Source organism: Myotis myotis, unplaced genomic scaffold, assembly GCF_014108235.1.
Source record: "Myotis myotis isolate mMyoMyo1 unplaced genomic scaffold, mMyoMyo1.p scaffold_m19_p_9, whole genome shotgun sequence".
Classification (NCBI taxonomy): domain Eukaryota; kingdom Metazoa; phylum Chordata; class Mammalia; order Chiroptera; family Vespertilionidae; genus Myotis; species Myotis myotis.
The window spans coordinates 84583130-84607086 of record NW_023416401.1 but is presented as its reverse complement, the minus strand read 5'-3'; the positions used below and the strand labels follow the sequence as shown (position 1 = coordinate 84607086).

General features: G+C 46.5%; 1 protein-coding gene across 2 annotated transcripts in view; it reads right to left on the bottom strand.

Moving 5' to 3' along the window:
- The window catches only part of TSHZ2 (teashirt zinc finger homeobox 2), a 429408-nt gene extending 409493 nt beyond the window's left edge, over window positions 1-19915 (bottom strand). Inside the window, exon 1 of one of the 2 annotated variants that reach the window (XM_036322528.1) lies at window positions 19002-19915. In XM_036322528.1, the coding sequence (XP_036178421.1) occupies window positions 19002-19041 (40 nt within the window). In that variant the 5' untranslated portion in view covers window positions 19042-19915. The remainder of the gene's footprint in view (window positions 1-19001) is intronic. The other variant, XM_036322527.1, reaches the window with a different exon arrangement.
- Between the last annotated feature and the right edge of the window lie 4042 nt (window positions 19916-23957).

Sequence of the window (23957 nt, the reverse complement as noted above, 5' to 3'; positions counted from 1 at the left end):
TCTTGTATTATTCTTTATTTACTCTCGGTAAATGCTCATGAGACTGATCATAATAATTTCAGGGAACAAAGGGAAGGAAAGGTTGATAACATTAAGGGTAGTGGTGAGCAGTGAAAAATACTCGAGTATCCAATGAGAGACGAATCTGAATACCCATCCATCTATCCACCCACCCAATCATCCATCCACCAATCCATTTGTCCAAACTCACAGAAGTTATTGCTCATAAGAGCTGAACATAGCTAATATGCAGGAAAGAAGGAACCTGGGTTCAGGAAAGATTAATCAGAAGAGAAATCAGGGAACTATCATAATGAACATGTCAGGGGCTTCTGGGGAAAAAATCAGGAAGATCAACAATTAGCTCCAGAAGCAAGCATACAAATGGAAATGAGTTTGAGTTCCTACTGAATCACAGATCATCTTCACCCATCCATCCATCCATGCATCCATCCATCCATCTAAGCATCCATCCATGCATCCATGAATGCATCCATCCATCCATTCATCCATGCATACATCCATGCATCTATCCATCCATCCATGCATCCATCTATCCATCCATGCCTATATCCATGTGTCTATCCATCTATCTATTGTTTTAAAAGAAAAAGAGAGAGAAAGTCCATCTATCTAACCATTCATCTATCCATGCATCCATCCATGCACCCACCCATCCGATCATCCATCCATTGTTTAAAAAAGAAAAAGAGAGAGAGAAAACCTTCCACTTATCCATCCATCCATCCATCCATCCATCCATCCATCCATCCATCCATCTATTCATGCATGCATATATCCATCCATCCATCCATCCATCCATCCATCCATCCATCCATCCATCCATCTATTCATGCATGCATATATACATCAATCCATCCATCCAACCTTCTCTCTCTCCCCCCTTGGCTTTATTCTACGCTCCACTACTAAACTCTGAACACTGGGCTGTGCTTTGTTTATCCCTATAGCCCTGGCACACAGTACAGGGTCTTTAAAAAAGTCGAAATTAGTAAGTATCTATTGAATGAATAAAAGAATGACTCTCAAATACAAACACTCCTTTCAAGGAACTTATCTTCCACAAATCAGTTTGATCCATCCAACCTTCCTTCCCTCACACAGTGTCCATGCCTCTTTCAGATTATTCCTGGAATGAGCCTTGTACCCTGAAAGAGTCATCGGGCAGCATCTGTGTTGGCCCAGCAAAGTTTCAAGCTCAAGCCCTCACCCCATAAATTTTCTTTTGTTCCTCTGGAAGCAAGGACTGCCTTTTATTTTTATTCTGTGTTTCTTTCATAGAAAATTAAGACATCTCAATCCACTCATGGGTTTGTGGGTGTAATACAGGGTGTGACTTAGTGATGAGTACACAAAACATAGAACTTATTCTTCTATTATTATTTATTAACTATTGTATTAGTTTCCATGCAAACAACTATAAAACTACTTTTGCTCCACCCTGTATTTGTCGCAGCTGTTGTTTTCATAATGCAAGACCTATAGGAAGCCCTTCCCCTCATTTTTGTTAAAATATTTTTTTCTTTAATAAAGAAGGTTGTAAGTTTCCATTGCTATTGTTTTATCCCGGGTGACTCCCCATGAAGTTGCCCAATTCCTTCCATCTATGGCTAGAGAGCATCTCAAAGCCCGTGCCTGTGAATTCAAATTAGAATTACAAACAGTATTCCTGTTTATTTATCCGAGTGCAGTAGCAGACTCAAAAGTTCAACCAAAGCACAAAATTTTTCTTGTGGCATAAGCTCAGGGGATTGTGGTCTAAAATGAAAATCAGATCATTGTTTAAGAGAGAGAGAGAGAGAGAGAGAGAGAGAGAGGGAGAGAGAGAGAGAGAGAGAGAGAGAGAGAGAGAGAGAGAGAGAGAGAGAGAAACACCTCACACAGAGCATTGTTATACATTTGAAAATATCTTTGTGTTCCTTCGCTGTTCTTCTAAGAGTACTAACGGGTCAGTCCACAGGAAATGCAGGAATACGTTATATTTTAATCAGGGCACATAAAACACTGTCTAGAATGTTATGTTGCCCGGGGGAATGCACGAAGCAGGGAACATTTACAAACTCCAGGTCAGTCTCCCCATTACATCACTGTGAGAAAAAAACAAATTTATGAGGTTAAATTATATGGATGTTATATATTGGAACTGTTAGCCCATTCCCAAATGAGAATGTTGGCTGAAATAGCCAGATTCCCTGAGAGAAATTTCTAGGTCCTTTATTGTAGATGTTTTTATGGTAATTTTCCACACACACACACACAAAAGTGAAGACGTATTCTTTGAAGGTAATGAAATTAATAATAATAATAAAAAAAGCTAAATTCCAATAGAGAAAGTACATAAAGGAGTTACCTACTCTTCCCCAGAGATGAAACGCAGAAGTTATTTGTGGGACTCACCCATGATTTATCCCATCTATTCCTCATCTAAATGATTGGAAGCACAGATGTTGATGCTATAACTCCACTTCCAGTAAATAATTCCTCAAAGGACTCACATTTGTTTAACCTTAGTCACAGGATGAGAAAACTTATTAAACATTTATGGAAGGAGCAACACAGATTTTTGGTTGATGTCTTGGCAAGTTTGGAAACTCATAGCCCCAGTTTTCCACCTTCCTTTCGCCTCTCTAAAAGAGAAGGATCTTCAGGGAAGTGCCCGTACCTGGATAATAGAGACTTCCCCTCCTCCATCCCTCCATTTGCAGTGTGGCTTGACAGTAAACAGCAGGCTGCCATGCTGATCTCAAAGCACAATAATTAAACCAAAGGGACAGCAGACGAGGTATTCCTATGGGATTACAGAGGAAGAACAAAACCGCACCCTGGAGCTGTGTTCTTAGGATAGCAGGCCTGCTTCTGAGACGAGCACGCATTCACACGCGAACGTGCGTGCACTCAGTCATTCAACAACATGTACTAAGACCCCATTACATTCACCCTGTGGTATCTAACGATCCCAGAGGCTCCAAGAACCAGGGATGACCCCTTGTTCATTCATTTGTTCGTTCCTTCATCATCCATTCATGTATTCAATCAAAACACCTACTGTGCTCCAGGTACAGCAAACGAAGTGGCCCTGCCCTAACCGGTTTGGCTCAGTGGATAGAGCCTCAGCCTGTGGACTGAAAGGTCCCAGGTTCGATTCCAGTCAAGGGCATGTACCTTGGTTGCGGGCACATCCCCAGTAGGAGGTGTGCAGGAAGCAGCTGATCAATGTTTCTCTCTCATCGATGTTCCTAACTCTCTATCCCTCTCCCTTCCTCTCTGTAAAAAAATCAATAAAATATATTTTTTTAAAAAATGAAGTGGTCCCCACGATTTGAAAGCTGAATCCCTGACATGGAAAAGGAAGTAGAAATGACAACAAGGTTTAGAGCCTGCTTCTGCTATTAGGATCTGTCACTGATCACTTCCCCACAGAGGGCTAAGTTTCCTGTGCAGGGGCCTTAATGTCGCTATGGCTTTGCTTCCCTCTCACTCGTGTACATCACCAGGAGGGTAGGGCAGTGCCACCACGGCTCCCTGGGGACATGCCCTGTGACATCAAACTCACGTTCTGGGTTAAGACCTGAAGAGCTGTGCGCTGGGTCCGCGAGTAGCTCAGCCTTGGCAGGACCTCATGCATAGACCACGCCCCCCCCCCCCCCCCAACACAGACTTCATCTATACTCCTTCCTCCCAGACACACGTAGCAACACCACAACATACCTAATCTAGCCGCACAGGAAATATACTCACATTCACAACACGTATAATATGCGCACGTTCACAACTCACACCCACCATGAAACAGACCCACGGTGCACACGCACATAACACACGTCTTGAGGATGGCGCTGGACTTGGCCGTGACAAGCATCTGGTACCACGTAACCACTCCAGACCTCGGGGTCCTGCTTATCAATAGTTCCACCGCCGGCACCAGGCGGTGCTCACCATACCTGTTCGCCGAGCGCCCTTGAACTGTTCACGCGTCCAACTCCAGCACCAACTGTTAATGATTCACCGTGTGACATGACACAGGGAAGCCTTTCCTGACCCCGTGCCCACGCGACCCCCACGAGCTCCAGCGTCCACAGGCAGCAGCTCTCCAGCTGAGAAGTTGTCCCTTACACACTCGGAGTCGATAGGCCACTTCTTGTCTGTTGTTCATGCTTTTCTTTTCACTTCTCTCTGCCCCAGGCCCCACCCCAAGGCAGCAAGGAGGAGTTCTCTTTTTTTTCCCTTTATTGATTAAGATATTACAAATGTGTCCTTATCCCCCCAATGTCCCCGTATCCCCCCAATACTGCCTTCACCCTCACCCCCTGTTGTCCACATCCATCGCTTATGCTTATGGGTTCTAGCCTTGTTGACAGCTGGCTGAGTCGCACTCCTTATTGGGATTATTGACGTATTGTATTATGTTCAGTTTACTTACTCCAAGCAGACAGCTAGCAAGTGCCTACTCGGTGCAAGTTAGTCGCTTAAATGTTTGGCTAGGGAGGCGTGCGTCTCAGGAAAGTCTCAACAATGTTCAAAGTATGAGATATTACTGCTTATTTTTCTCAACCGATCCTCATGCTAAACGCAGTAAAATCTCACAAGCGTTTATCTCTATGTAAATTACTTATGTGACAATTGTAAAAATTCCCAAAAAATATGCAGTATAGGATTATGTGATAGTGAAAAACTTTAAAATATGCTAAAAGCCTATCAACAAAGGAATTGATGAATGAGTAACAATGTACATGTTTATGGTGGAATAGTATAAAGCATATAAAGTGAAATAGCTCTATTTTTTTTTAAACCTGTCTTCTCTTTCTCTCTCTCCTTGTTTTTTTCTCTACCTACCTATCTTCCTGTATACCCGGATAGAGCCCCAAACAGAGTGATAAGCCAACTTGTAAAATATAGTGTGAGCCTATTTACATAAAAATTTTTAAAAACATATATGAAAGTATAATGATGCTCCCAGCTACATATACATGCAGGTAAAACTATAAATAATGGAGCTATCCATACCAAATCCTTAGCAGTGCCTCTCTCCAGGGAGAGAGTGATGGGGAAGTAATCATACTTGCTGAACACATTATGTGCTACGCACGATTCTAAGTACTTAATAAGTACCCATTTTTAAATCCCCATAATGGTCTTGGGAGTGAGACTCTCCTTATGCCTACTTTACAGGACTGAGGCTCAGAGACTGTAAGTTTGGCGTTTAAAGAGGACTTAACTTTATCTGCAAAGTGCAATTCCTTTATATCTGAAATTTGCTGATCACATGAAATAAGCTCATCTTATGTTCTTTCTTCTTCTAATTCATCTGATTGACTATTTCCATCCAATATTAATAAAGAAAAGATTTATGTTAAAGACAATAAAATAGGATGATAATTTCATTCCATTTCTCATTAAAATAACCTCAAATCAGATAGCTAGGCAGTTTGCCAAACTTTGTATTATTACAAAGGTTTGTTTCAAAATGCCACTTAAGTTACGAAAATGTAAAATGGTGTAAGCCACTAAGCAAAATGGTATGGAGCTACCACAAAAAAATTAAAATTAGAACTATGATCCAGCAATTCCACTCCTGAGTATTTATCCAAAGAAAATGAGAACACTAATTTGAAGAGATTATGTATCCCTATCTTCACTACAGCAATATTTACAATTGCCAAGGAATGGCAGTAACCTCAGTGTCCATAGATAGAACGGATAAAGATGTGGAGCATATATACAATGGAATATTACTCAGCCAGTAAAGGCAATGAAATCTTTCCATTTGCAACATCATGCACAGACCCAGGGGATATTACGCTAAGTGCAACAGGTCACACAGAGAAAGACAAATATGGTATGATTTCACTTACATGTGGCATCTAAAAAACAAAACAAATGAGCAAACAAAACAAAACAGAAACAGGCTCATAGATACGGGAAGCGAACTGATGGTTACTAGAGAGGGGAGGGCTTCAGGGCTGAGCAAATTGGTGAAGAGGATTAAAAAGTACAAACGTCCAATTATAAAATAACTACGTCATGAGAATGTAATGTACAGCATAGTGAATATGGCCAATGATATTTTAATAACTTTGTATGGTGACGGATGGTAACTAGATGGATTGTGGGGATCATTTTGTAAGATATGTAACTAGCAAGTCACTAGGATGCACATTTGAAACTAGTAGTCTAATATATCAATTATACATTAAGAAATCAAAACCTATTAAAACTACCCATATTAAAAAAAATAACACCCCCTTCCTTCTTACCACCACCAACTAAAAACTACTGCTGATTTTTTGTTTTTATGAAAGATCCTTTCTGTTGTAAGCAACATCCTCCCTCTGAGATACCACCTTTTGAATTTGGAGGTCATCTTTTTTTTTCATATCACTTAGAGCACTCATTTAAATGTCACCTATAATTAAATACTTACAAGTAAGAAACACCTTTACAGACCCTGACCATCAATATTTTAAGAGATTCGAAAGGGAAGTATCTGCGAGGGTCGCTTTCCATCTCTGAGAGAAATAACGGTGCTTGTCATTGCGTGTGGCCCACATGTGCGGCGGCCAGGAAGAGGCAGGGCCTGCCCGAGACTCCCGGACCACAGATGGGCAGCGTCTGACTCCGCGACACACCCTCGAAGGGGCTGCAGGAAGTAGGTGAGCCCAACTGCTTCTTGAGACGCCCCAGATGGACCGTGTTGGGGGTTATCATGTGTTTTTCCACTTTTGTCTAATAAACAGAAATGGACTTTTGCAAACGCCATTGTGGAAAACACAAGAGGTTTTCAAAATCTTATTTTTTAAAAAATCTTCAAAGATTCAACTTTTAAGATGGGGTTTAGGGATTTAAATAAGCAAACTGAACACCCCCCCCCCTCTTTTTTTTTCTTTGACACAATTGACTTACTTTTATTAGATTTCAACTCACGCCTTTGGCCTGCACGGATCTGTACTAGACTGTGAGCATTTATTTATGGGCCTACTTGCTGTTGAGCATTAAATAATGTGAGAAGAGACAAAGCACAGTATCTAAGAACTCGGATTCTGATAGGCAGACCCTAATTAAAAGCTTGCGTGATCTACTTGAAAGTTTCAACACTTAATTTCCTATCTATTCAATGGGCCAATAATAATAATACCCGCCCTTTGGGATGTGGTGGGGAGAGACTTTATATAAATGGCCTGTATGTAGTCAATGCTTGGCAAACTACTAAGTGTACTAGCATATACATTTTGGCTTAGTGGTATCCCGATTAATAAATAGTAGCTATGCGACCATGACCATTCTATTAGCATCACATCTTCATCGCCAGCATCATTTTTATCCCGCTCGCCCATGGAGGCACAGATGCTCGCAGAAAAGGGCTTGGAAGTCTGATTCCTGGAGGGAATCAGGACAGAGGGAATGAACGAAGAGAAGGACCACTGAAGTACGTGTGAGAATATATGAAAAGGGTAACAAGAACATGGAGGTGGTTTCAAAGAATTAAGCCAGGTTTTCCGCCCTCTGGTCCAACAGGCTTTCCAGAATCGAGAGAGAGTAAGAGATAAAGAACCACGTCTGGGCAGTTCCTTTGGTTACTTTTTGTCTCTGGACTGCAGCACCCAGGGTGCCAGCTGGCTCCTGAGCAGACAGAGCCCTCCACCCCCCCCCCCCCACCATACTCACTGGGCTGCCTGACTCTCTCCTTAATGCAGGGGTTCTCTGGGCTCCAATTCTTGGTGCTGTGACCAGGTAGGTAAGTGCCTAAATGGATGCATTTCTCAGTTGTGATACATTAAGGAAAGTGGTCCCCACCATTTCTAAAAACATAGGTGATTGCCACGAGAGAGTGAGAGTGGAAAGAGAGACTACTTATATTTCTTCTTTTCTGTTGACTAAAAGCAAAAAAGTGAAAATGGACTTCTCAAATAATTGTTGAAGTATTTAAGTACTTTGGTATTTGGGAGAGGGAGAAGGAGAGGGAGAGTTCGAGGGGAGAGGGACAGAGAGAGGGGAGGGGAAGGGAGGGGAGTAGAGGAGGAGGAGGAGGCGGAGAAGGGAACTTGATTTCCTCCATATATCCTGTAATTCAAAGCCACAGTGGGTACTTAAAATATTTGGGGCCTCACCCCCACCCTATGGAATCAGCACGGCTAGGCTCTGGCCTGGGAATCTGTAAGTTTGCGTTTAACAAGTTCTCCAAGCGATGAGGAAGCCACACAGCTCTGGGAGCAGGGGCCCATTGCAGATGCCAGAGGGGATTCCCAGGCCCTTGTGCTGGAGACCTGTCCCATGCGGTGCAGACTTCCCAGAGCTGCTCTCTGGTGTCTCTGGGTGTGGGTTGGGTGGGGTTCCTTCTCATTTTCTGCGTTTTTTGAAGTTTTGATGAAAGCCTCTGTTTTCCGGGTGTTTTTCTGACCTGAGGGTGACTTGGCAGACCTTGCTCACAGCTGGTTCACCAACCCCTGCCCCGCCCAGGCCTGCACGTCTACAGCGTCCTCACATGTAGTCATTCGGGCCCATCCTCGTCATGGTGTGGCAACATCCTCCCCCCAACTGTTGCTTTTTCAATTCATTTCCTGGTAATAACTCCCTCTTTTATTTACGTACATATTTTTATTTGAAAATGAAATTTTATGTCACTGCAGCCAGTGGAAACGGCATTGTTTGCCATAAGGGATGATCATCGGGCCATGACAATGCAGTGTTATTATTGTATTTTCCACTGGATGTCTCTGAAGCTGAGGTCTGCTCTTTCTGACCAACATGTGCAGGAGGATGTGTAAGACGGGCGGACACCCCACGAGGCTTCCTCACGGATTAACTCGGGCCTTGACCCCGGGTTCAGAGGGGACATTGTTTTCCACGTGGGCCTGACTCGGTGGCACTGGAAACTATCGGCACCAGGACGGGGCAGCCCTGGCTTCACAGCGCTCAGGGCTGTCCCTGCCTCCAGGTACCCCGCACAGAGCACGGCAGGCTGGCAGGGGAGCGGGCACAGGAGCTTCCATGGAGAAGACGGTGGCTGGGTGAGTGGTCTCCGCTCCCTCCTCCTCACAGGCACCCTCATCTCCTTGGGTTTCCTCACTTTGACTCCTAATAATCATGGCATTCTTTCAAACAATGCTTACCCAGCACCAACTCTGCCGGGCTTTGTGTTCATAAAGCAAGTGACATAACATCTCTTCCGGGTCACAAGCTCATCATCACGGTGGTGGTTTTAGTGACCTAACATTTATTGAGCGCTCACTGTGTGTGAGACACTGTTCCGAGTGCTCTGCGGTTGCTAATCATTTGCTCCTCCCCAGAACCCAGAAGTGGGGCTTTAGTGATCCCACTTACCCATAGGGAAATCAAGGCCTGAGACGGATGATTCACTTGTTAATGTGGGCTCAAATGTACTGACCACGTACCATGTACCAGGCATGGGCTAAGCATGTTGTCTGAATTATCTCAATGAATCCCTGTGAAACCCCACGGAGAGGCCTTTTACTGGGTCTGGTTTGCTAATGAGGACGTTGGAAGCCTGGGAGGAGAAGGTGGGTGAGGTCACAGCAAGAGGAGGGGGCCCAGGGGAGACGGAGCCCTTGTCTGAGTGCAGAGGCTGCTCGGGGCCTGGCTATACTGTCTTCGGGAGATGGGGAGGTGGGGGGCGGGGGGGTGCTTTCAGGGCCCCAGGAAATGTGCTTTGTAAAGAGTGGCCTCCCCCCTGGAAAGGCAAGTCTAGAATAAACGCAGCTCCCAACACTTTCCCTCCTCTCCCCTTTGGCTCAGAAAACCACAGACTGACAATTTGCAGTAACTGCCTAATATATAACAAGAGGAGAGAAGAGAAAGAATTAGAGAAAATATTAATAGGACAAACAGCTCTTTAAAATGATTATGTACAGCTTCCTTCCACTCGTACCACCTGCAATTTTCCACACATCCTATCTACCTGTTGACCAAGTCTCCCATCTCCAGCACCATCATCCTGGCCCAAGTCATCACCTGCTTTTGACTCGGTTGATTCTGGAGCCACCTAGGTGGTCCACCTGCTTGTCCCCGGTGAGTATATGGCAGCCAGAATGATCCTGAACACACCTGAGTCAGATCCCGTCTCTCTCTGCTCCCTGTCCTCCAAGGCTCCCTGCTTCACTTAGGACCCCTGTCCCTGTCCCTATCCCTCTGTCCTTGTCCCTCACCCTCCTTCCCTGCACTCCAGCACCCTGGCCTCCTGGCTGCTCCTCCAGTGCACCCCACTGCATACCCCCCCCCCCCCCCCCGCTCTGCTCTCTCAGACCTTAATGCAGGATGCCCTCCCCTGAGGGTTGCACTTGCCTCCCTTGACCCTCCGCCTTGGCACGCTGTGACAGATATCTGCTGGCAGGTTTGTGACATGCTGGTTTGTGAATGCCAGCTCCAAGGAGGCAGCCATTGGGTCAGGCTTGCTCAAGGCTGGGTTCTGGCACCCCCACAGCACCCGGTCCGCAGCACAGCTTCAGGAATATTAGTTAAATACAGGTTCGAAGACAGCAGAAAATCCACTCCCTCCCCCACCCCACCCCCACCCCCATGCTCCCTGAGGTCCCAATCTCTTTGTCCTAAAATACACCTTTATAGGCACCAGCCAGCCTCCTCTTCCCTCTCTCAGGCATATCTGAAGGTGACAATTAAACCATGAAGAAGGCGTTACCAGGAAACAGCCTGTAGCCTTCTCCTATTAGCTTAACAACCCCTAAGCTTTGGTGCCTGGGGCCTGAGGGGATGAGCCCAGGTTTGCAGGTGGGGGAGGTGAGCAGTTGCCAAACCCTGGGAGGCTGGGAGCGCCTGGAGGCTGCTGGGCTGGAAGGCAGAGCACCTGCAGGGAGGAGAGGGGAGGTGACCTCTGGTTCTGAGTGAGGATCCTGACCCCTCCCCTCCACCAGCCATGCATTGCCTCTAAGATGAATAAACAATATTTACGGCAAAAGGGTGATTCACTGCTCCTCAGTTAAAGGCAGATGGGGACACGATGAAGAAAATACAAGTTTATTACTAAAATCTGAGGCTTTGTAATTAATATTTCCTCAATTGATAAATATTCATGATCATGATTGGTAGAGTTCTGCCAAAAAATGTTAGATGTGTAAAAGAGATCCTTATACTCAAAAGTAATTAATTAGTATACAAAGTAATACAGTAATTAAAGTTATTTATTCATTCATTTATTTACAGCCTCATTTACTCATTCATCAGGAAATATTTATTTAGTGCCTGATAGGTACCAAGAACTAATTCAAGAGTCTAGATTTCTCCTGGAATTCCTACAGAAAAAACAACAACCACAAACAAACAAGAAAGAGAAAGGGAATAAACCATTTTTTTTAAATGAAGAAGATGCAATGTAAGTGCCAGAGACAGCGCCGAAGGTTTCACAGACATCACATTATCTCACTGTCACACCACAATGTGAGGGGAGCAATCATGTCCCCACTTGGCAGATAGGGAAACTGAGGTGCAGCAAGGTTAAGGAACTCCCCTGAAGCAGGAAGGAGTTGCAATTGGATCCCAGGTTTGCTGGGCTCTTCACATTTGCCCTTCCACAGCCTCACTGATGCCACCCATCCAAGCATCAGCCCTTCTTCCATAAAGGCTGGGCCCTTGTTGTCATCTCCAGGTGCCTCCTCTATGGCTCTGAGCATCCTCCTCACCATCACGGAGGGCCCAGTACGTCAATTGGCTGGGCCAACACGCCCCAGTCCACACCAGCATTGAAATACCACATGTGCTTACGTTCTGCTAGTAACCCAGCCAGATCATATGGCTTCCCTGCTCAAACCCCTCCCGGTAGCGTCCCACCACACTGAGAATCAAATCTCAAAGGCCACACGTGATGTGCCTCTGTCCGCCTCTCCTACCCCATTTCTTCTTTTTAAAAAACATTTTACTTAGAGATAATTGCAGATTCACACACAGTTATAAGAAATAATTCAGAGACATCCCATGTAGCCCTCCACCAGTTTCCCCTAACTGGGTACAAAACCATATAGAACAGTATCAGAAGGAGGAACTAAACATTGAGCAATCCACTCACGTGACTCAGATTTCACCGGTTTTACATGTGCGTATGTGCACGTCCGTGTGTGTATTTAGTTCTGTGAAATTTTATTACCTGTGTAGGCTTGCGTATCCACCACCAGAGTCACGATACAGAACATTCCAGTACCACAAGGACTCCTCCTTCTGGCCATTCACAGCCCTGACCACCCTCCTCCCCAGCCCCCTGCCTCATCACACCCTCGCTCAGTCCCTAACCTCTGGCCACGCGGCAACTTTTGGCTATCTGTTCTAATTCTCTGTACTTTGGTCATTTCAAAATGTGATATACATAGAATCATATCATATCATATGTGCTACCTTTGGAAATGACTTTTTAAAATCAACACCCATCAACCTTGAGATGCACCCGGGTTGCGGCACCCATCCACCAATAGTTTTGTGTCTGTGTTTTAACAGCCGAGTAGCATTCCAGCACAGGTAGAAAGGTAGCCCTTGTCTAGGTGAGCAAAACTCAAGACAAATGCTTTCAAATGTGATCCAAGAATTTCTTTTCCCCGTGTAATTTCTCCAAGCTCGTGGTCTCTAAAACTTTTGCATTGTGCCCTTCCCGGTTGTTAAGCAGAGCTAAATACTAGTACGTTAATAATAGGATTACCTAGCCATGCCTCCTGAATTCTAAATTCTAAAATTTTAAACAATGTTAGGCATTGCTTTGGCATCACAAAGTGTTTGAGGATGCCCAGAGGACATCTTTTTCCGTGATGGGATGCGAAAAGATCGAGAGAGGCAACGCTTGGAAACGGCACATGGCTTTTTAAAGACGTTCAAATCGCTCCGAATGATTGGGTCATTTCACCCATGGAGTTTGCTGTGAAAATAAATATCTCAGCAAGTCCCGCATGCATCTCAGATTTCCTTTCTGTGTGTATGCATATGTGTTCGGTGTCTTCATAAAGGACCCACGTCCGGTACTCTCCTGATGGCTTCTCCAACAAAATGAGCAACACAAATACGGCCACACGGCTAGAGACACTCATTAATGTCCAAGTTAGATTCGGAACCATGTGTTCGCACAGACGCCTGCCCAGGAGTCTGCGGACATAGTCCAGGAGTGGAGATTGGGGCTGTAAAGTGTCTAGTTTGTATTATTACTTCCTCAAGACCCAGCGTATTTTGAAACCCACTTTAAATGCTATCCCTAGGCTATTTTCTCTGAAAAAAAAAAAAAAAAGTTCCTAAAGCAAATGACAGAGAGGTCAGTAGTAGTTAAAAAAAGAAGAAGAAGAAGGAATTGTAAACCAGTGAAAACAGTGCTGTATGACAGGGGCCTGTAGCACACGGTGCTGTTTCTTACTGCAACATCCAGGTAATGGACCTCAACGAGGCTGCTTCTTATGTGGTTAGAATGACTAAGCTCGCTCACAAGCGAGGAGCTGTTTGCCAAGGGTCCCCCTAAGGAACCAGAGAATTTCTAACTTTAAATGGAACTTACACAACTTAAAATAATAAAAAATACAAATTGGTGCCAATTATTGAAAATCAGGTATGGAAAACCTCCTCCAGGCTGAGCAGGCTGTAGGAAGGTAGAGACAAGACGACAGAAAACGCACTCTGGATTGATCACAACATTAGAAAATGAAAATACATTTCTCCCAAAGAAATGAAAATATAACGGCATTCTCAACTTGAGAAGCAATAAAATTATTTGTGTGCCAAGCTTCCTTTAATACCACTGTGATATTTTTTTTTTCTTTTTAAAAGTCGCTCAATTTGAGTGTAATTAAATAGGTAATGAAAAGCACTGCTTCGGGGAAGCGAAGCAAGACACTCTCTAACCGTTAGTTTAATGTATTTCCAACTGACTTTGCATCAAACGAAAATGATACTCTGTGTATGCCTGGTCTTAATATAGAATTTGTCAAGCAATTCTGTGCGTTTGAAAGGAACTTGGGTGGATACAGGCATTGCCTTTGAAATAGTGGCTGAGTCTTCCCAGACCATGACATACCTAAATAAAATTGATAGTACAAACACAGGATGGAAAGGAAGCTGCCCCCAGCGTAGTTAACGCGGGTCCTGTCAGCTGATTACAGCCACGGCACCCACATGGACAGGGCCTGGGTTTTCTTCCTGGCGGATTCTCCTAAGCTCAGCCCCAGCCAGGAGCAAAAGTGCATCATATCCCCGGCCTTGAAGAATGCCAGGCTCGGTGCCCCTTTTAAAACCTGCTCAATTGAGAGTACAATTCCCAAGCCACTGGGAAGATAAATAGATCATCCCAGGTATTATCCAGTTGGAGAAATTCCATCAAAGGAGTGAGAAGTCAGCTGAGATAAAAGATAGCATAACCCTCTGTTGGGGAATGTGACAAAAGGCAAGATGCTTCAAGGGGCAGATCTGCTAAAGATGCCTGGGAGGTATTTGTTGGGTGTGAAGTTTCCCCTGATGGTAGCAATAGAATCTCACAGTAGAACCGAGATGGCTGGTAGACAGACAGATGCACAGTATTTCTGAGGAATGCTCCGGACCTCCTCAAAAGTAAGCCCCAGTGTCCGACCCCCAACCTCAAGGGGAGCTTCACTGTCCAGAAGTTTCTCAGAGCGCCCCCTCCCTTACCTGCTTCCACTCCCACTCCCTGTCACTTGCAATCTGCTGATTAGGGTTAATGTATTGTGTCCTGATATGGCAGATTAAAAATGAAATCAATAAATGCCTAAAACAAATGGGCTTTTGAAACGTCCCATTCAATCTGAGTCTTTAAGGGTGAGGCGAGGGTGGGCGAGGGAAGTCAGGACGGGGCTGGGGAGGAGACCACTTAAGTAATCGATGTCCCTCCAAAACACTGTGTGAGGCTGCACATGTAAGGCATCTGTCCTTCACTTGTTCAGGGATCTGCCTTAAATAACCAGGCCAGCCAGGACAGTTCATGCCGCTGACCCCCTGTGTGCGTGTTTGCGGGGGGGGGGGGGGGGTGCGTGTGCTCATTATTCCCATTCATCTGTTAAATGCATGCTGTTTGAGTAAGCGAAGGGGGTCTATAGCATGTGGTATTTACATCTCCAAGACGTGAACTTGGCTTTCGGAAGTATGTTTAAACAAAGTGAGAGGTCCAGGGTCCCGTCTCCACCCCAATTCCTACTCTCCTGAATCTCATCCCACTTGCCAGTGAATTACAGGTAAGCTTCCCCCTGAGCCCCTGCCCCCTCCCGCCCCGAGACATCACGGGTGCATCCAGCCACCGCTGGCTGTCGCGAGGCCGAACGCAGACTGCTCAGGCCATCTCTCCTCTCCACTGCGGTACCCTGATGGTCCCTGCTGAATGTTTCCCATGTAAATAACCTGTGCTATTAAGGTGCAAATTGCAACTTTTAAGTAATGATTGCTAATAGTCTCATGTTTACTGCTACACAAGGACATCCATGCAAACAAAACCTGCATTATTCATCTCCATAGTAAATAAACACAATAAATCGAGGGGGCTGTTCCTTCCTGCCAGACTTTGCCGAGATCTGGGTCGTCAGAGAGCTTGTGAGAGTCAGCAAGAAGGAGTGTTTCATCTCCCTGGGTGGGCAGGAGCAGAATCCTATCATTTATAGACGCATTAGATATTCGCCTGGAGACGATCCCCAAATATTCTGCGTTGTCCTGCAGTCGGCTGGCATGACACGAAAACAATAGTTCGGGATGGCGAAATAAAATATGTATTACACGTGTGTGTACAGAGACCGCGATGGATTGTAGAAAACAAACCCGGTAGCGTGTCAATCTACAATTTAAAAATTTGAACTACTCTGTATCCTGCAAAATACAAACAAAGCCAAATACTGTTCTGTTTTGTTTTATCTTCCTGCCATCTTCTCCATCTTCCCTAAAATGGACAGGGGGGCGGGGGGGTGGGGGACGGGGGGAGATGCCCACATAGAATTCTGCAATATTTCCACAAACCCCTGGGGTACCGCAGGCTGCTTTCTAAACTTTGTTTTCCTTGCCCGAAGTAACAGTATGGTAGAACAGCACAGCTTTAGGAAGTCAGGAAGAACGACATTTGGGAAATGTTCTGCCTTAGCTGTTTCCTTAAAGAGAACTGTCTACCTCAGATCGCTTCCCTTTGAGGGGGGAGGAATATGACAGATAAGAACTAAAACCCCCCACCATTGTATCATCTCGCTCCTTCTATCTGGATCCCTGCTTTATTAGAAAGCTCGCTAATTGATTCCTTGAAACATGGAACTTAAAACTAATAATGCAAAGGCATCCAATCGCCTCACACAGGGCTTGGGAAGGAGAGTCTCAGCTCGGATTCACTCACAGGCTTTTTCTATCTTACATTATTCATTAATCAAGCTGGAAATCACGCTTTCAACATCAGGCCCTGGGAGTAATTACTTACAGTTGTGCTTTGTGTTTAATTTTAAGCTGTGATACCAGTTAGGATGGCCTTACTCCTAGGACCCACCTTCTGCCTCCCGCTGCACGTTAACTGGCTAAAGAATCCCAAAGTAGCGAACTTTCCTCGGGAATAGCCACCTCGGCCAAAACAGCACAGCATCGATGACTTCAGGGGAGAGAAACATTGCGTGCGAAAATGCCCGCTTTATTCATATGTGTGCAAATAAATACTGCGGGAGGGGCCCGCTGTGTACGAAGTGAATTACTTCCTTTCAGCTTGACAAGGGTTTCAGTGAAAATAATAAAAACCATGAAAACAAACATCTAAAGACAGGAGGAATACAATAGGCCAGAAAATTGAAACTACAGTCACAACTTTCTCACACACACGCACTCCACAGTACACAGGCAGGCCAGCACCAGGAGGTATCAGCTTAATGAAAGGACCTGATTTAAATAATGTGATGCAGCAGTCTGTTACGTACACCTGGATCCTCATTGATCAGAAAATAATTATAATCAAAGTAGTGCAATTCTGAGCAGTGCACTTTTTGTAATGAGCTTACTACCAAAGGAGACATGTCCAGTCATTCTGGTAATTTAAATTACTGCCTAGTTGGTTGATGGCCTTTACCGGAACAACAAGGGGGGAAAAAAGAGTAATTTTCAGGGCAGTATCACTTCTTTCTGGACTGCTGCCCAGGGTTCTCTTTTGGGACAACAATGAGGACGTTATCTCTAATAATCTAGCTACACTTAAACTTGTGTTGCCAGAACTAGACAGAGCAGGCTTACTCTGCCGAGTCCAGAGGCCAGGGTGCACCCCAAAAGCTGTCAGATCACAGAGCAATCTAAGTTTAAGAAATAAGTCAGTTCAATGTAGAAAGGGACCTGGGTCAGAGAGAGACACTGTTTTCAAAGGAGGTCGAGTTGTAAAACGATCACCTCACTCACTAGGTAGGTCCTAAATATGCATCGTGCTAAAATATTTTAATTATTTTGCTCTAAGGGAAACGATCGGGAAATGCACGAATCAAAGCTTTATAAGTGATATTTCCGCATGCAATCTCCACGCGGCAGCTCTGCGCTCAGAAGGGAAGATAATTGTGGATATCTCGAAGCACATGCACTGCCATTCGGGCTGGAACCGGGCCACGATGGAGGATGAGCTTGGTGGTCCAGCCTGTTCAGACACAAACACCCACTCTGCCCAGATTTGGAGCTAACTTTGGATTTGTTCTGAGGGTGGCTTTGCAAAGTTTAGGAAAGTGCTCCACCGAACTTCTCCCATGTTTTGCGTGAGTAGAAACAGAAGGAAATGTGGTGGTGGGTCCGCCGGGGACCAGCCTGCACTGATGCTGCCTAAAGCTTGAGGGTAAAGACAGAGACGGGGAAGAAAAACAACTGAAGCTTTTTGCTAGAGCCCCGATTCAACCAAAGGACACAAAGAAATAAAAACGCCCACATTAAAAGCCAAACAAGATAATAATTGTGCATGTCTGGCTCTGAATCCAGAGGGCAAGGCTTGCGTCACTGGCACTCTGAGTTACCATGGTGAGTGATTTATTGATATATATCAAGAATGAATAGATCAAAGGCAGCGAGATGACAGGTGATCAATCAAATGTCAAATCAAAACTAGCAATCAAGTGGAAAGCTGATTTTTCAGTGGGTGGGTCTGGCAGGAGAAAAATGAACTTTCATATTACACTTCCGAGAAACAAAACCCCAGCATACTATTAAAAAAGCAATTAAGCAACCCAAAAGGAAAAAAAAAATCCTTTAGCAGGTCTATTGTACTGATCCATTAACCTGTTCCTTTCTTTTTGGGGGGGTGAGGCGGGGTGGTGGTAAGTGAAGATTCAGATGGGATAGCTCCTGCCATACAAATCAATTTACAAAGTTTGCAACTCACTCTAGGCAAAGAAAAACCAGAACTATGTCCATGTTCTATGGGGCACCCCCACCCCCTTAAGAGAAGGGAGAGTGTTGATTCGATTTCCAAGCGTGGATCCTTTTAGCAAACATATTCAAAGGTTCCTGCGTTTCCTGAAGCGGTTTTTTTCCACCTTGGCGATCAAAGCTAAACTCCCATTGCTCACCCCAAAGCCAGCCTGCAGCCCAGGCTTGGGCAGGGCTCGCACTCCAGTGCCCCAACCCCAGGGAGAGCAAACCGCTGTCCCTCCAGGCCAGGAGCCCTGGCACTGACCATGCAGAGGGATGGGGGGGGTGGGGGGGTGGAAGGACTGTCTGCTACTCCGCACCCCAAACCCTCAGCCCAACTTTGGCCCAAGAAGCGAGAAAGAGACTGGGAGAAAGTTAGGGGTGGGGTAGAGGGTAGAGGGAAAAAGTTTAAGGAGGGAAGGCTTGGTGGGATAGCACCCCCACCCACCAGAGCCTGCGGAGGGGAGGATTCAGGAGATCTGAGAAGGCGAGAGAGGACGGGGTTATCCTCGGGGCAGAGAGGGATACCCAGGAGCGACTCCCCAGGAAGCTGGGGGGCTGGCATCCTGGGCACCAGGGCCAGGAGGGCGGCGAGGGGCTCTGCGCACAGAGCGGCGGAGGGGCAGCCCCGGATCGGAGCCTTCTCTTACCTGCCGCCCGCTTGGGTGCCTGCTGTTTCCTCCTTGGCATCGCTCAACTTCGCTCCAGTCCCACTTCTGGCGCCCCAGCCCCGGCCGCGCGCGGGGCCCGCGGTCTCGCTCGCCTGCCGGGTCTCCTCCGCCTCCTGCCCGGTGGCTCCTGGGGCGTCTCGGCCTCTGTCCCCCTGACGATCCCCCCTGCAACTCCTCCACCGCGGGCCAGCGACCCCCCTCCTGGGTGGCAGACACGGGTGGCTTGTGCCGGCTGGTTTGAAGTAGAGGTTGGCTGTGCCTTGTTTGTTTGTTTGTTTTGAATTTTTTTTCCTCTCTTTCTCTCTCTTTTTGTTTTTGCTTTTTTGGATATTTTTTTTTGTTTTTGGTTTTTTTTTGTGACTGTTGAGACACTTGATTTCTTTATTAAACATCCAAGACCGGGTTCGGATGGAAGGGACGAGGGGCGCACACGCGCCACACGCACACGCGCGCCTAAAGATAAGGAAGGAAAAAAAAAAAGGCGATCCTGGGAAGGTAGTGGTTTCTTCTTCTTTTTCTTCTTCCTCCTTCGCCCCTTTCCCTCCTCCTGCACCTCCTCCTCTTCCTCCTCCTCCTGGCCGATCTCTATGGCGGATCCGCGCTGGGGGGAGCGATCACTCACTGTAGGTTTGTGGCTGCTGTCAGATCCCGGCTGTGAGTGATACGCGAGAGGACAGGCGCGGGTTTGGGAAAGACAGAAAATCTGGAATTCACTCACTCACACACACACACACACACACACACACACTCACACACAGACACACGCGGACACACTCACACGCGCACGCACTCCCGCTTCCTCTCACACACTCACACCCCCACATATGCACACACTCACATACACACACACACACACTCTCACACACACACAAGACAGGGCGAGGCGATGCCAGCAAACATCGATCCTGCTGAACAAACTGAACATTAACAAACTCCTCCTCCTCCTCCTCCTCTCCCCGCGACCTGATGACAGGGAGAAATTTACTCCCCAGCCGCAGAGCGCCAGGCAGCAGGAGTCTATTAAAGGGACAGTGTCCCACCAGGGAGCGGGGCTGGGGGCGGGGCGGGGCGGGCTGGCACCCCTGCCCCTGCTTCTGTTCTCAGGGAGCCCTGGTCCCAGGGTGAGTACCTGCCCACCAGGCGCAGGGACAGCCCTGGGGGAGGAGGGGAGGAAGGGAGGGGGATGTGGGAGGAAAGGAGGCAGGGTGATGGCTAAACTGGAAGCTGGGAAGGAAGCTGCAGGGGGGCCAGGCCAGCCAACCAGCAGGGACCAGGGACAATATTCGGAGGCTGAGAACTTGGATTTGCTTCAGAGAGTAAGGGGGAGGGCCCTTTATCTGGTGATGACCTCCATCCTCTAGTCTCTTAATCTGGCCACAAAGATGTCCTCCCCACCCCCTTAAGTTTAAAGATGGCCTTGTCCCTCCCCCGTTCTTGTTAATCAGTGGATAGTCAGAAACACAAAAATCTCCCATCGGCCTCCTTGAGAGTTTAGTCACATATTCCTCTCTTTGTTTTGTTTAAATGGTATTTATTGAGCACCTATTATGTGCCTGTTCTGGAGACACAGCAGCCACAAGAGAAAGGGAAGAAACTGGTCCTCTTAGTGTTTATATTTTAATGCGGGAGCGGCCTGCTCGCCCTCAGGTATCCAGTTGTTGCTGAAATCTCACTCCCCCCCCAGAGGCCTGCCTTACTTACAGTGTCACGCACACATACTCGCCACCCCGTTTCTCTGTTTTTCCTTTTTTGTTTACTGTTACCTCCCCAATGATGACAAAGAGCAAGACACAGAGTAAGTGCCCAGTCAGATATTGGTTGGATGAATGAAAAGCAACCAAATACACAAGGTAATTTCTGAAGGAGGGGAAGCTGCAGACTCAAGGCAGGAGGTGTCAGTCAGGCGGAGGCAGACTGCAGGGCATGTGGTGACTGAGCCCTGCTCTGGGCCCTGCGCTTCCAAGGTGCTGGGCCAGGTCTCAGGAAACCCTCCTTCCTGCGGGAGAGTCTAACAGTAAGGGGGCCAGTGATGCCAGCTGGGCGGGCGGTGGACTAGGAGGGTAGTTAACCGGGATGTGGAGGAAGAGAGGGTGGTTATCAGGCATGGCTCCTGGGAGAGTCAAGTCAAAACTGAGTCCTCAATATGGAGATTTCTAAGCAAAAAGGGCACTAACAGAGATGCCCTTTGAATAAAGAGGCAACGCTTCCCGCGTCAAATGCCCAGAAGCCCTTGTTGAGATGCACATCCTGAGGCTCAACCCTAGAACGAGGTGAGCTAACTCTGGCACTATTGACGTTCGGGGCCATATTTGTTGTTGTTGTTGTGGAGGCTGTTCAGTGCCATGTAGGATGTTTAGCAGCATCCACAGCCTCTGCCCACTAGGTGCCAGGCCCTTTCACCCCTGTGTGCCAACCAACATTGTCCCCAGACATTGCCCAATGTCCCCTGCGGGGCAAGATTGCCCCTGGGTGAGCACTACTGCCCTAGACCTTGGGAATCAGAGACCTCGGGTGAGGACTCAGGATTCTGCTCCTTGAACAAGCAGTCCCACCCTCACCAGCGAATCTCCTGCTCACTCCAGTTTGGGAACTTCTGCTAAAAACACCTTTGTTCTTGGAGAATCAGACACACCCAACACTGTGACCAAAAAGCCAACTCAGGCTTAGATATAATTGAGTTCAACGGGTGCCATTGTTATGGGGTCATTGTTATGGGGTTTCACTATGCCAGCTTTTTGCTACCACCCCCACGTGTACCCACCAGAACTGAGGCCCGAACGGTGTCACCTGGGACACCTCCCACCAAAAACCACCCACCAACCACCTTAGCCCTCGCTCAAGGGGAATTACCAAGGATGACTAGTTCCCACAAACATTTTTCTTAACTGTTCTTTGGGGCTATAGGAAAGATAACTTCCCCATCTTGCTAGTCAGCCACAACCTGTTATTGTCAGTGTTTGCAAAGTGCCGCTCGGTCATTTTGAACACCCCCACACAGGGAGCAAAGGCTCATTTCCCCTTCTCCTGTAAAAGGTACAAGCTGTTAACTCACCTACCCTAAGGGACCCAAGCCGCCTCCACCCAAAACCAGCCCCGCCCAATCCCAGCCTAGCCCTTAAGCAACCGAGGCAGACAAAACCCTGCTTCATAGTTGACAATGTCAGCACAAGAGTATTAACTCTAATTAATTCTAATTACCCAGTATGCCTTACCGGGTGCTGTGCTAGGGACCAGGGCTCGGTGAGTAAAGCCCCACCGGCCTCTGTATCAAGGACACAGTAGCAGGGTCGGGAGGGAGAGGCTTGAGGCCTGAACCAGCGGAGACGGAGACCAGGCACTCATGGTGATTGCTCCTGGTGCTAGGGAAGCCGTGCCTGGGGGTTTGGTGTTCACATTACATTCAATCATTTAACAAACATCTACCATATTGCTTAGGCACCAGGCATTGCCCCAAACACAGGTGGTGCTGAAATGCGTAAGATAGGGTCCTTGCCTTCAAAAAGCTTCTGTTGAAATGATAGCCAAAGGGCTGAGAACCAGGAAAGAGGGAAGTCGGGGGCTGGACCCAGGCTCAGACAGAATCTAGACGGAATGGACAGGAATAGTTGATTCTGGGCTAGAGCCTCTCCTGGCCTCTCCCCAGGATTCTTCTCCAAATGTTTACACCAACCTCTCCTCTTTCTCAGTAGGTGGTTATGTAATGGGGTAGGGGGCTTACAATACCTGTGCTAAACATATCCTTCAGCTGGCTACCAACACATTCTTGGACCCAGTCTCCCGGAGTGTTTTTATTCATTTGCATTATTTTCCTGCTGCTACAATTGTAGAATATTTAGCTTGGTTATCAACAAAGATGTGGGCTACTCCAGTAGGATGCTGAACACCCTGGTGCCCAGGTGTTGTTCAGTGGTAAGATATGACATTGTAACACACTGAACCACACAGTAAAAGTTATTCCCCTTCAAGCTGAGAAAGTCCTTTTGGGGCTAGTGTGTCTTCTATGCCAAGCAATTGCTACCTTTTACTTTTCAACCAATAAACCATAGGTCGCAGGCTTAGAATCTGGGAAGGGACAAGAGTACCTGGCTAGACTTAAAAAAAAAAAAATGGTTTGTTTTTATTGAATTCACTTAAAGGTTACCTCTATCTTGGTGAAAGATACTGATCTCCATTTATGTGAGCAACCTAAAGTTTGATATAATGTAAAGGTTTAAAGACTAGATATAGTGAAGGGATGATAGAGAATAAATAATGTGGGGTGTGGAGATGGCAAAATGTGAGAAAGATGATAGAAACAGGCACCGCTGGAATTTGCAGAATGTGTTTCTCAACCACAGACGCTAGCACTTTTGGACACTTCTTCCAAGAGTTGGTGGCTTGGAATGATGCTATGCTTGCGTTTTCAGGGAACGTCACATCCTAGAACCAACACTCAAACTGTGGGCTGTGTACAGCGTGAATGGATTGGGATGACTCCACTGGATCTTCCAGAAAGAACAGTATCTCCACACTATCTCAGCATCAGAATCACCTGGGGATTTTTACTTTTTAATAAAGAGGCACAGGCCCCACCCCAGAATTACTAAATTAGATCCCAGGGTGTGGCCAGCAAATCTGAAATTTTAGAAGTTCCCAGCTGATTCTGATAAGGAGCCAGGCACAGGAGCCTTACTTGTGCAAAAGTTGAATTTTGCAACAAGTGAATAGAGCGAGTAGTTCTCACATGCAAGGAACTAACTGCCAGGGCAGCTGTTGTTGGATTCACTCACAAGTGTGGCTGAGAAGCCATCTGACGGCCTCAATTAAAGCACATACTTATCAGGCTGATTTTGTTTTGTTAATCCTCACCCAAAGATATTTTTCCATTTATTTTTTAGAGAGAGTAGAAGGGAGGGGGAGAGACATACCGAGAGAGAAACATCGATGTGAGAGAGA